Source organism: Molothrus aeneus, chromosome 1 (genome assembly GCF_037042795.1).
Source record: "Molothrus aeneus isolate 106 chromosome 1, BPBGC_Maene_1.0, whole genome shotgun sequence".
NCBI lineage: Eukaryota > Metazoa > Chordata > Aves > Passeriformes > Icteridae > Molothrus > Molothrus aeneus.
Genome location: NC_089646.1, coordinates 88,624,409 through 88,637,915, shown reverse-complemented (window position 1 = coordinate 88,637,915; position 13,507 = coordinate 88,624,409). Strand labels below are relative to the sequence as shown.

Genomic DNA, 13,507 nt, shown 5'->3' with positions numbered 1-13,507 from the left:
TGTCTTGATATGATATCAATATATTTATATATCTATAATTTAGAATATACTATGTACATATCCAACACCAGATTGCAATAAAAGTCTTAAAGCAAGCTGATAAATTATTCTATAGACAGCAACTTTGGTTGGAAGATAGCTTAAAAGATACACAAATATGTTTCAGGAATACTGTGGATAGGTAATTTTGCTTTTTTACATCTTATGTTGCTGAAAGATATGGGTTTATGCAGAAATACTGGCCCTGGAAACCAATTCCCGTGAACAATAGATGTTGTAGGGGAGTAAAAGATCTACCTTATGCTGAATGCTTATACACTGTTATTTCTTGTAATTATTATTTTCACATACCAGACCACACTTTGGGCAGTCTGGGTGCTGTACTCATCTCTTCCCCAAAGCTGTTTTATGCCACTGTCTCTAAAAGAGACAGCATCACCTGTGGCAGGTTTAGGAGGTGGCTCCCAGCACACGGAGGCAGCAGCAGCAGCAGCAGCCTGGCTCTGCACCTCTGTCCTGCCCCAGCACCTAAACCTCACTAGAGCAAAGCTCCCGCCTGCCTCACAGCTTCTCAGCCCTCCCCCAGCATGAACTGGGGGTACTCGCACTGCTGCTGTGGTGGCACCTGGCTGGACAGCAATGTCTCATGTGAAAGGATAGGTCTGGAACAGTGTCACTTTTTAAAATGAAAAAGCCACCTTCATTGCCTATGTTACCTTACAGCTTAATTTAGTACACATTACTTTAAGAGTCTTCATTTACAAATGAAGTCACTTCATCTAAATACAGTTCCAACACATGGTACATAATAATATATGAAGGTTTATTGTTGATGATGGTAACAAATGACTTCTATCTAGAAATTTAACAGGAACAGAATACTTTGTTTCTGGTTTCACAGGGTATAGATAGAGATCCGTGGTATGTGACTGCTGAGGAGTTTTCTTCTTTGCGAAAGTATCTTAAAAGACCTCATATAGATCCCATTCCACCACAAGAACCATTAAACAGTGATCAACAGAAGTGTGAGACTTCACAGATTTTTCTAAAGTGAGTCAAACAGTTTTGTTCACTAGAGTTTCTGTCTCTGGTGAGCAGCTCACTGCAACTCCATTAATAAGTACATTATTTTATTTGCATGCTTTAGCTGTCTTCAAGATCCTAAATTGTTATCTTCCGAGATCCGATGCATGCCATATGGTGTTTGTGCAACTAAAAATGAAGGGGTCTATTCTCGTCTCGATGTGTGGGGAATCCCTGAACACCAAGAGAAGAACATATCCTTAAGGGTTAAAGGAGGGAACACATTTTTATTTGATTACAGGGCTTACGGAAGTGACTTATATTTGCTACAAAGAATATAAATCAAAAGAGCTGTAGGTTTTAAGATTCTGGAAATGGTTTATCTTAGTTTTCACAGTGCCACCCCTACATGTATCTTTCCCTAGGAAGCTTCTTTCAGGCTAAATTATGAAAAGCAGTGTTTTTGTCTGCTATAACACAGAGCTGCACAAACATCCCGTTCCTCCACTCCAACCATTGCAGTGGTGCTCTACAAAACCAGGATGGAGAGGAGGCTGGACCACAGGAAGCCACAGACCTGCTGTGACTGCAGCTCCCACATAAATCACATACTTTGTACTACCTTAACAGCAAACATAGTTAAACACAAAGCTTGATTCATATCACAGCAACTTTGTGGGGGGAAAAAAATAAGAGGAAAAAAAAAGCCATAAAATACATAGCTATTCCCCTCCCCCACCATATATTGCTTCAGTCCAGCATTCACAAGATCTATGAGACAGCACTATATCCATTGCACTTTCTTCTCTACATAATTGCAAATAAAAGTGGGATCAATTTTAATATTTTTCTAAATAATCATATAAAAACTGTTAAGAGACCTAAGCCATCACCATGGCTTAGGTAAACAGACAGTGCTTTCATTAATTCTGGGACCAGGAAGTGGTGAAGCAGATAGTCTCACCCTGTCTCATTAGGGAATGCTCCTTACAGATTTGTGGTGCTGTCTCTGAAGAAGTAAATCCTGCGCTTCTTCAGCAACCTAATGCCAGTTTATCAACTCTGAATGGCAATTTCCACTTGGTACATTAAATCTATTTTGCAATCTGTTTCACTATATTTGCCATTCAGGATAGTAAAATGGGTCTGTGAAAAGTAGTTTTCCTCTAAACAATTTATGATTTTCATTTAATTTAATTTATCCACTGATATTTTAGGTCTATGCTAATATGAGTATTCAGATTTTGCAGCTTTTTCATTCAACATGTAGCTGGAATTGCACCCAGATTAAGCTCCTTTTCATGTAAGCCAACAGCAAACCCAGGTTCTAACGATACAGGCTTTACAAACCATTAGGAATTGAGTAATACTATGCAAAATGGACACTGCAAAGCAACTCTCTGGATCTACCCAGGACAGACATTTGCTGGAGAGCAGACAGAGCAATCTCGCAGAAGCATGATCACTTACAAAGCCAACTTACCTTGCATTAATGAGGTACTGTGCTAAGCTGATGTTTGCAGGGGATCCTGTGATTGTAACTTGTCGTTCTGCGGAGCCTTCTGTGGCATTAGCAATCTTGATCTGCGCTCCTGACATCTGCCTGATTTCATTTATCTTACTGCCTTGTCTGCCAATAATGCAGCCTATTAACTGGAGCGGGACAAAGACTGAGATTAGTGCCACAGACACAAGCAAAAACCACTTAACTGCAATCTGTAGTATTGCTAAAAAGATGGTTATGAGCAGCTCAGTAGCTAAACAAAAAGATTTTTGCTCTGCTGTTTGGAAGGAATCTCTAGTGCAGTCTAGTGTCTCTATGGTCATATGCCTCTAGATCCAGTATTGCTGCTACATGGTTTTAAGTCAGTATCTTATTTGTGGTGTTTCAAGACTATTTCACTGTCTCCATGGCAGAAAATGACAGCATGCTGTGATGGTGAGAAAACCAAACCACTTGCCAGTGGCAGCAGCAAGCCAAGAGCAGCAGCTGGAAGCCAGGCTGACCATCCAGAGCTGCTGTGTGTGGCTCTGCACCTTTCCAGAGCGCTGACAGACCTACACCTCCCTGGATACATGTGGCTCTTGCTTGGAGAGGTACTGTGCATTAAAGTCAGTGGGATTTACAGCTCTCTGACTGCAGGAAGAAGCAGGCATAGAAATTTGTCTGCCTTCCTTTACAGAAACTTACCAAAACTCTTATTTAGTGAACACAACTGAGCCTGAGTTCTGTACGTGTGAGCATGTGTGTCCCAGGGCGTTTCTTCTCCAGCATGGGGAGCCCCCAGGAGCAAGTGGGCACAGAGCCAGCAGCTGAGGCTGAGATGTTTTGGTCTCTGTAAGGGTGAGGAGGGGGGTTTTGTTCTGTGTTAAGGAAGGATGGGTGCTGAGAAGCTCAGCCATGGCCAGAATGAGTAGAAAATGGAAACTTTGCTCTACAGGTCTGTTGATGCTGGGATAATGTTGCCAGTTTTCCAGAAGGATATGCCAAGATACAGAGACTGCCCTTCCCCTGCCACTCTCCCTGGTGCTTCAGGCCCTGAGTGTTACCCTTTGTGGTACTGTAGCACTTGGAGTAACTGGCCAGAAACAGATTCACGTTGTCCACATGTTTTATCAAGAGAAGAAAAAGCTCCCAAGGCAATCCTTGCTTCACACTCAGGGACAAACAGAAAGCCAAAGTGGATACCCAGGTAGCTGAAACAAAGACCAAGTTTTGACAAGCACAAGAGGAGCAACCACGAGGGAGGAAAAATGGGGTGGCAGGAAATGCACACAGGATTTCCCATCCTGCTACAACAGGAGGGCCTTGCTGAGCTCCCTGTCCTCATCCCAAGGAATCTCTCTGAGTGTGTGACTACATGCCAGTGCAGAGGACCGGTGTGTGCTTCACCAGGGAGCCTCTGGCCTGTCTGGGTGCACACCAATGTGCCTGCACTGGCTGTCTGTGGGCAGCACAGGGATCCCTAAGCCTCTGCTTCTGAAGCCTCAGTCTCACTGGCCTCCGTGGTCTGCAGGGAGTGAAGCTGGTGCCAGAGAGGAGAGCACCAGAGCAGGCACCTGCTGGGGTCACTCAGCAAGCTGTCACTTGTATGTGCTGGGGGTCCTCAGTGATGCCCAGATTGTCACCCAGGTGGGTCAGCGCAAAGAACGTGCCACCTCCTAGCTGAGTTTGAGTTAGGTAGTGAGGATTCAGTCCACACTGGTCAAGGACACTGGTGGTGCTCGTGTCTGGAAGAGAGATTTGGTAACCTTTGGCCTGAAGCTCTCCAAAGTCACCCTTCATTGCTGTGACAACAGGATGTTTGGACACCCTCCGCAAGCTGTGACATGGCCTGTGACTTGTGCTGAGCACACAACTCCATCTCATCTACCATGCGGGAAGGATAGCAGTACTGGGGGCTTGGGCTCTCTCTGGGTGCCTTTCTCATTACATGTTATTACACTGAAATTTGAGCAGTATCTGAGTATTCAAGAGCTGATGTGTTCTAGAAGAAGTTCAAGGGACATTTAGTTATGGGGATTTTGTTTTATATAAAGAGACCTGCCTGAGATGCCTTGCTCTGAGATGGAATCATGTCAAACTGCATCCAAACACCTCTGGCGCATTTGGGAGAGGAGCCAAACCTATCAGAGACTATACTAAGCCTACTATACACTGTAGTCTAATACTGTACGAACTAATAAATGTAATCATCAGTGGCACAGGGTCCTGTCAAAGGCCTGTCACTTGTGGTGTCCCCTAAGGATCAATACTGGACCCAGTATTGTTTAACTTGTCCATCAATGACTCAGATGAAGGGGCAGAAGCCTGCTCAGCAAGTTCCCTGATGACACAGAACTGGGAGGAGAGGGTGATACCCCAGAGGGCTGTGCAGCCCTTCAGAGAGACCTCAACAGGGTGGAGATGGGCAGAGGGGAACTGTCTGAAATTCAACAAATGTGGGGGCTAAGCTGCTGGAAAGCAGCTCTGTGGTGAAGGACCTGGGGGTCTTGGTGGACAACAAGCTGTCCATGACCCAGCAGTGTGTCCTGGTGGCCAAGAAGGACAATGAGATCCTGGGGAGCATTAGGAATAAAAAACACTGCCCAGATCAAATGAAGTCATCCTGCCCCTCTACTCAGCCCTTGTGAGGCCAAGTCTGGAGTGCTGTGTCCAATTCTAGGCTACTCTGGACAAGAGAGACACGGAGCTCCTGGAGCAGGTCCAGTGCAGGGTCGCAAAGATGAGTAAAGGACGGAAGCATCTCTCCTATGAGGAAAGGCTGAGAGAACTTAGCCTGTCCAGCCTCAAGAAGAGACAACTGAGAGGGGACCTCATGAATATCAGAATCTGAAGGGAGGGTGCCAAGAGGGTGGATCCAGACTTTTCTTGGTGGTGCTGAGCAATAGGACTAGAGGCAATCAATGGGAAAAAACTGATGCACAGGAAGTTCCACCTGGATGTGAGGAAGAACTTTTTCACTGTGTGGGAGACCAAGCACTGGACCAGGTTGTCCAGAGTGGTTGTGGAGTCTCCCTTACTGAAGATATTCATGAACCATCTGGACACAATCCTGTGCCATGTGCTCTAAGATGACCCTGCTGGAGCAGGGAGGTTGGACCAGATGGCCCTGTGGTCCCTGCAACCTGACCCACTCTGTGATTCACCCACTCTGGACATACTTGTATTTTAAGTATCTATAATATACACATATGTACATACATACACACACACATAGTATGTACATGTATATGCATAGATATTTTGACTCTCTCAAGACTTGGGTGGAAGAGCTCACATCAGATGTGTATCAAGCCCAGTAGTCTGTCTCTGACTGTAGCAGTAGCCCACCCTTACAAGAAAAAAAAAAAGGTAAAACCAGTGTGAGGTATAAAATAAAATTTCTGCTGGTATTTCAAATCCCCTCCTAAGGCTTACAGACCACCTGAGCAGTAGCTGCTATCTCTACCTTTATGCTCCATAGTCCATTTGCCTGACAATTTCTTTTTGAACCTGTTTCTCCTTTTGCTGTCCAAGGGCTATGGCAGTGACTTGCAGAGCTTGCTGATGTGTTAAGTATCACCATTTGTTTTTACACCCAAAAATTTCAGCTGGTGTACCCTCCTCCTTGATCTGTAAGCATCAGGTAAAAATGGTTCCCTTTCCACTTTCTCTACACCACCTCTGTCTTTCTTCCCCAACCTCAACATACCTAATTTCTCCTTGTGCCAAAAAAACTACAAACAAACCAACCTAAAACACATGTTCTGCTTTTTGCCTTTTTCTAGCTTTACTCTGTTCTTTGATAAAGTTCTGCTGGCACAAATGGAAACAGAACTGAGTTAGGAGTCTGAACTCTTAAAGGGTGGGATTTGAAGGTCTCCTATAATTCGTCCCACCTCCAAATTACTGATGCTGATAGTTTCTCCCAATATGCTATGGCATCTCTGGTTCAGCTACCTCTCTTCCATTATTTTATTTTCCCCATAATGCTAAATATAAATGCTTTACATATACATATATATATATTTAAAATATATATATATATAAATTTTCCTGTAATCCTAAAGCACTGACAGAGTCTAATAAAAGAGTTCAATGCTGCAGAGCATTGACTACCACAGGAAATGACATGAAGATTTTAAACACTGGTGAAAAAGAATCAGTTTCCTTTCTTATAATGCAGTGTTGTAAAAAGGACCAAGAATTAGCCTCTGTAACTTGGTATCTGCTGTCAGGAGCAGAGGGGTTGACCACAGGTACTCATGGATCCCCCTGGTTCCCTGCTGCCAACACAGCCAGTCCATTTGCTTTGGCAAAGCCTCTGCATTCGTTAAGCAAGCAGGTGCTCATCATGAATGAGACTCTTCAATCTCTTTTCAGAAAGATATAGGCTGAAACTCTTAGTTTCAGGTTTGGGTTGGTCTGTTTTCTGTTTTTTAACTAGAAGGTCTGGGGCAGAGTACTCTATAGGGGGAAATATCTCCTGAGGCAGATTATAGTTCTTTACGAACTTGCAGCAGGGCCTGGAAAAAGATGCCTAAATACTCTGTATCTCTTAAGAACAATACAATAATAATGTTAAGAAATTACCTTGCCACAACAATGCAAAATCTGGACCATAATAATTGCACAGACTTTGCAATAAGCCATATAGAAAACTGAAAAAAACGTGGGCTGCTCTGAGAACATTTTCCATATGTGGGTCCCACTCATTGGCAGGGAAGTACTGGAGGTACCATAGGGAAATAAAGGCAATTCTTCAAGTCTGCCATATCCATCTTGGATGGATTGACACTTCTGCTTCTATGGCATAGTGATCAGATTTACAGCTGCCCTAAAATGTTCTTGGTGCTTTCTGTGGGGTAAGTTGCTTTCCTGTTGCTTGTCCCTGCCTCTCCCACATATATGCAAAATGTGCCTAATTTTTATGGATGGATTTTTAAATTATTATTGGTCTGTTCATTGACTCCCAATGGATGTTTTGGGGTACTGACTTATGAAATCTTAAGACATCTGTTATCTACACTCAAGGGTGTAATCTCTTCTTTCTTTTAAGGACTTGTTTATGCCCCTTTATTCTGGGATTTAGGTGAAACATACTGTGTAACTTGGGCAGCAGTGGAAGGACAGACAAGATCCCAGCAAGGAAAGAAAGGCAATCAAATGCCCCTGTAAGAGGCTTTGATGATCAAAATGAGATACTATAAAAACCAAGGTGACTTCTGAGATGGACTGGGAGAAGTGCCCTGTTTATTCTCCTTTTGGAGTTACACAGAAGTTATGAAAAAACCTAGAAAAGCAAATGTTCTGAATTCATTATTTGGAGGGGAAGCCTCAGCTTTTAGCATGTGAAAAATAACTTTCTGTAAACTTTTTTGTTCTCCAGTATCTCTTTGTTATTGAGCAACAGGTTAATTGCAATTGCCAGCATATTGCATGAAGAAAGCAGCATGATGTTTTTACAGAAATTATTAATAACAGAAAAATAAATTTCTGTCACTGCCTAAATGCCAGAGGGAATGAGGAAAATTTGTTTTAATATGAAGTGATTGTAAAAGGGTATTAATATCTATTTGCTGTACATTAGGCTAAACTCCCATCTCGTCATTGTCTTTATATCTGATTTTGCCCAATCATGTTCTTACTGAGGTATGGTTATCATTATCTTGGTCTTTAAAAGTATATAAAAGTATGTAGCACATGTAGCTATACACTGATTTCTCTGATAGCTGCAGAGCATGTGGGTATTTGCAGGTCTCATGGTGTTCTCATGTGTGCTGGACTTTTACACAGATAAGCACAAATGGTAATAAAGCTGTGGAACGCGTGCAGCACAGGGGATCCCTGGAGCTGGAGCAGGCAGGGGACAAACCCCAGGCAGCTTCAGGGCTGCCCTGCAACTCCATGCCAGGGCCTGCACCTGCCTTCACCTTCAGCCAGATAAACAATCCCTGTGCCACACTGACAGCCTGTCCATCAAAACTGGGACTAGGAGATGCTTATTGGGAAAGCAAAGTTGAATTGCCCACGCAGGCTTTGTGCACAGCTGCTGCTGCCTGTCCCACCCTGACCTCCCTCCACACACAGCATCTGACTGATGGTGCCTGTGCCTTCCCACCCTGCTCTCTCACTGCCTCCTTTCTCTCTGTCTCCCTCATATCCTCATTTCTCTTTGAATCATTAAGGTTGTAAATCACCTCTAACATCATGAAGCCCAATTATTAACCCAGCACCATCATTTCATCCCTAAACCAAGTCCTCAAGTGCCACATCCACATTGTCCTTTTGAACACTTCCAGGGATGGTGAATCCACCACTTCCCTGGGCAGCCTGTTCCAATGTCTGACCATCCCTCCAGTGAAGACATTTCTCCTAATACCCAGTCTAAACCTCCTCTGGTGCAGCATCCTAAGACCACTTCCTCTTTTCCTATCATCCACATGGGAGAAGAGAACAACCTCCACTCACCTACAGTCTCCTTTAAAGTAGTTACAGAGAACAATCAGGTCCCTTCTGAGCCTCCTCTCTTCAGCTGAACAACCCCAGCTCCATCAGCAGCTCCTCATGGGACTTGTGCTCAGACCCTTCACAAGCTTCATTGCCCTTCTCTGGACTTGCTCCAGCACCTCAATTTCTGAACCATGTCTTTCCTGAACTGTGGGGTCTAAAACTGAACACAGCATTTGAGGTGTGGCTTCACCAGAGCCAAGCACAGGGGAACATTCACTGCCCTGGTCCTGCTGGTCACACCACTGCTGACAAAAAGAAATACATTTTTGGCACTGGGCTGCCTGGAGAGCAGCCCTAGTGCAGCTGTGATGGGGACATGGGGCACCAGTATGCATGGCCACACTGGGAGACCCCAGGGAAGGCACCTGTGAAATTCTCAAGCAGCTCCTGCTACCTGACAGGACAAGAGCCAGTTCTTCCCTCTGCTCTGCAGCCCTGGGTATGCACACACAGATAGGAGCACACAGGGCTCAGGTGGCAGCACTGACCTTCTGGTCCTCTAATGCACACCTTGACACCATACACACATCAGAACTCCCTCTCACCACCTGGAGAGCTCCTGCAGGCTCTTCCTAAGCCTAACCCCATTTTAGCCTTGGCTTTGCTCCTTTAGCAGCAACAGCAAGACATGCACTGTGTAACCATAAAAACCTTATATGAGAATCATCGGGCAGATTTGTGTTTGCTGTTCATGGACAGTGCTGAGCTGGGCATTTCACACCTCATGGATGAGAAACTGATGGTTTTAAAAAATTTTGTATGGCACTACAGGACCCAGGGCCAACTTTCTCCCTCCCTTTTTCTGCCATGAACCCCAAAAGAAGATAAGTCAGAAGAGCGACCTTGGATTTACAACTCTGATGGCAAGAACAACATTTGTCTGAAAGGGAAATTAAGAAACTTGTGCTGTAAGGATAAAGAAGGTGCTCCTAAAAAATTCTCAACTTAATATGAATTTGGTTGCAAAGCAGGAACTGATAAATCAGCAGGGAATTTTTTATGTAACAGAAAGTTTAATGAATCACAGCACTCACACCTCCACTTTGTGGTTCTGTATCTTTTTCTTACTGTAAATCATTGCCACTGAGTTTAATAGGGCTTGCACAATATTGTAGGTATCTCTTAAGTAATATAATTGCTATTTGTGATCCCACCCATGCTTCAAAGCTTTTTTTACTGAGGGGAATACTTCCATTTTCCAAGTGACTCATTTGTAATGAAACTGGAAAAAAGACCCCAACCTTGTCTGCAATGAAATCAAATTAAAGGGGAAGGCATTTTTATGTGATGCCCAGCATATCAGTTGGGCATTTTGAACTGTTTTAAGATTCAGCACCATGTTGCTCATGGACGCTGGCCCTGTTGATCACAACCAACCCAGAGCTGCTGGAGCAGGAATGTTACTAGCCCTTGTTTTTTAAATAAACCCTTATACTGCACCTTTACATTTCCAAAGCAGCTTTTTGGCTCAGGAAAAATGACATCTTGGGTAAATGTGGGGTTCAGTGGAGATGGCCATGGAGGACTCCAGCCCAACACACAGCACACAGGGCTGCACACTGTTCCACCCCCTTTGGCCCCTCTGCTGAGACCACCCGCGCCAGTGCCACCTGAGAGATGAATTTTGGGAGCCCAGGCTTTCCTGAAGCCAGTGAAGCCTCGTGGCACTGTCACCAAGGGGCACAAGAGGGGACAGTCACTCCTGCCCTGCCATCCAGCATTTCACCAACCCCTCAGGCCCCTCCCCACAGACTGAGTGCTGCACAGTTTATCCTGGGGCTGGTGTTTGCAGATCAGCCAAAGGTCAGAGGCGTCCCCTCTGGTGGCAGAGGAGCAAGAGAAGAGAAAGAGATACGGACTATTGGTCCACTTACATCATTGGGAATTGTAAGTTCATGGGAACTGGTTGGAGTAGTGGCATCCAGTCCTATTCAGGGGACAGAGGGAAAATGTTACGCCAGCTGTTTGCAAGAAGGGTAAGACACAACAAATGAAATTTTAAAGAAGGAAACATACAGAAAGGAGAGGGAAAAAAAAAAGAGAAAAGAGCGAAGAAAAATAGAGAACTGATAGTGAAACAGAAAAGAAAGCAAAGGATGCAAAACTCAGAGGGCTGGGCTAATTTTAAATGAGTCTTATTTTAATTAACCTTTAACCCATCAAAGCAACAAATGTCACATGAGATTCCAGAGAGTCATCACAAAAAGCTTCTAGAAAATGAAGGGTTTCCTCTAAAAATAAGTCTCCAAAGCTTGTTCTAAACACATCAATTGAGAAATTAATGTATGGCTGAAATTGGACCTGTCTACTAGGAATTCTAGAATATGGAAAATTAAAGTGGATGTCAAATGAACAATTAGCTGAACAAAGTACATGTTCATGAAAAATAACAAAAAAAATTAAAATAAGGACAAAGAAATTAACCTAAGAAAATCTGGAAATTATATGTGGGATTAGTTGCTAAAGAAATGTTGGGAAGGGTAATTTTGGAAGGGCAATGGACAAAGTACTCTAAGCTACATACATTTGTTTGTAAATTGGGTGGACAAAAGGAAAATGCTCAGGAAAAATGGAATTACTGTTCTAACACACAGTAACATTACAGAAACGTACATCTCACAAATATAACCAGGAAAAGATTAAGGAGCAGGATGTTAATGACAAGAATAAGGAAAATACAAAGCTAGGAAAGGCCATTTAGTATTACTTGTAGGTATTTTATCAGATACATCACAAAGAAACAAAAGTATGTTTTGATATCATGAATCTTCTTTTCTTTTGTTTTGGTGTTTATTATCTGTGAAGACATGCCAAAACCAGTAATTTCTAACTAGAATATACAAAAAATAAATATTCTATAAAAAAGTGACTAATTTTATTTGTTTATATTCAATTATGAATTGCACAAGCTTGTTTCACACTGAGTATCAAGTAGTCAAGTTGCTCAGAGAATTTGTGATGTATGTGATAAAATGTTATTTGCCATACAAAGCATGTACCAGTACAGATGCACTTCTGTGAAGTTTTTAGATGCCAAGTGTGTATGTTGTGAAGCACAGTATAAATGTTCATTTGCAGGCTTAAGTGACTTCTCACTCTTCAATCAATAATTCACCCTCAGCTTTATTAAGTAGGGAGCAAATTTTAAGTCCTTAACTAAATTTCCATCACATTTTGTAGCTATGTCTACATTATCTAGTAGGAAGTGAGGCACTTGTCCCAGCAGTGATGATTGCAGATGCTCTCAAGACATTTGGCTCTACAAGAATTCAACTTTCAGCATGCCATGGTTTCTTTAATTGGTGTTTCTGTTCCATGAGCACAAACTGTTTTCCCATGTTTGTTTCTCTCTGATCCATGTCACCAAAGCATGGACAAAAAGCACTCCCAGGCACTTCCCTCAGAACCAACTGGTACATACTGTATGGTCCACAATAACTTTGCAAGGACTGAACAGAAGAAACTCGGGCTTTTAGCCAAGGGCACAAATGAAGCAGTTGTGATTAATAAAAGTAACAAACAAAGCACGTTTTAGTAATGATGAAAGGAACGGTAACAGAGGTACGGGAGGGAAGAAGAGAGATTAATGTGTAAAAACAGAAGGATTGCTGGTCATTGACCACATTTATTATTAAAATGATGTAATGACCACGGGAAACAAAGCTGTTAAGAAGAAGGACATCCCCAGGGGGTCATGGGTACGTACCAGGGAAACCAGGGGTGGTCTGCCCAAGGGGAGTAAAGGGGGGATGCTGCATAGCCAACTGGTGAAGCTTGGTCAACTGCAGGGCAGGATGGGAAATTAGAACTAACCAATCAAATGGAATTATTTCAGAGCAGAGAAACCATCTTACGTGTTCTAAAACTGGATTAATTAAAATTATATTGAAAAATAAAAGGTTTAATCAATCATTCTAATCTACCGTAGAGAAAAAAAAACCAAAACAAACTGGTTATAAATGACATCTCTACTGTTATTACATGTAATGGCTATTGTTAATATTAACTAATTACTGTAGAATTACATATTAAAAGAACTCAAATATATCACATGCAAAAAGACCAAGTGTCATTTGTTCCTGGGCCATTGTACTTTCTAGCAATTATTACACAAGGTAAGAGAGGCAGCTGGGCTAACACTTGGCTAGAGACCATGTTGGTCAGGAAAGGTGTCCTTAGGCCATGTCTTTATTGCTAACTATTGTAGAAAGCAAATGCTGCCCAGAACAAATAAGAGGGAGAGGAGCAAAAAGGGAATAATTTACATGTGCTGGACTCACGTCTGGATGAGGGATGGCATACTGCCCCTGAATCGTGAACGCCTGGGAACAACAAGCACAGTTAAGACAGGGTTAGTCAGGTGGGACAAGCAGCATTCCTGTTCTCATCACAAAAGCTTCTCATGCCCCCCCAGCAAATGCCACCTGCATTGCTTTCCACACTGAGTGAGGTTTAATTGTCTTGTGCTGCTTGATAACCCTTGGCACG

The 13,507-nt window shown here is 43.0% G+C and overlaps 1 protein-coding gene across 15 annotated transcripts in view; it reads right to left on the bottom strand.

Moving 5' to 3' along the window:
• Nucleotides 1–13,507, bottom strand: part of LOC136563103 (poly(rC)-binding protein 3-like) — a 500,444-nt gene that overhangs the window by 17,441 nt on the left and 469,496 nt on the right. For 10 of the 15 annotated variants that reach the window (XM_066560312.1, XM_066560287.1, XM_066560296.1 and 7 more), the window contains 4 exons: nt 13,285–13,341; nt 12,726–12,801; nt 10,894–10,946; nt 2,507–2,676 (listed from right to left, as the gene is read on the bottom strand). In XM_066560312.1, coding sequence (XP_066416409.1) covers nt 2,507–2,676; nt 10,894–10,946; nt 12,726–12,801; nt 13,285–13,341 — 356 coding nt within the window. Of the gene's footprint in view, nt 1–801; nt 1,258–2,506; nt 2,677–10,893; nt 10,947–12,725; nt 12,802–13,284; nt 13,342–13,507 lie in introns of those variants that run through there. The other 5 variants (XM_066560355.1, XM_066560389.1, XM_066560363.1 and 2 more) reach the window with 4 other exon arrangements.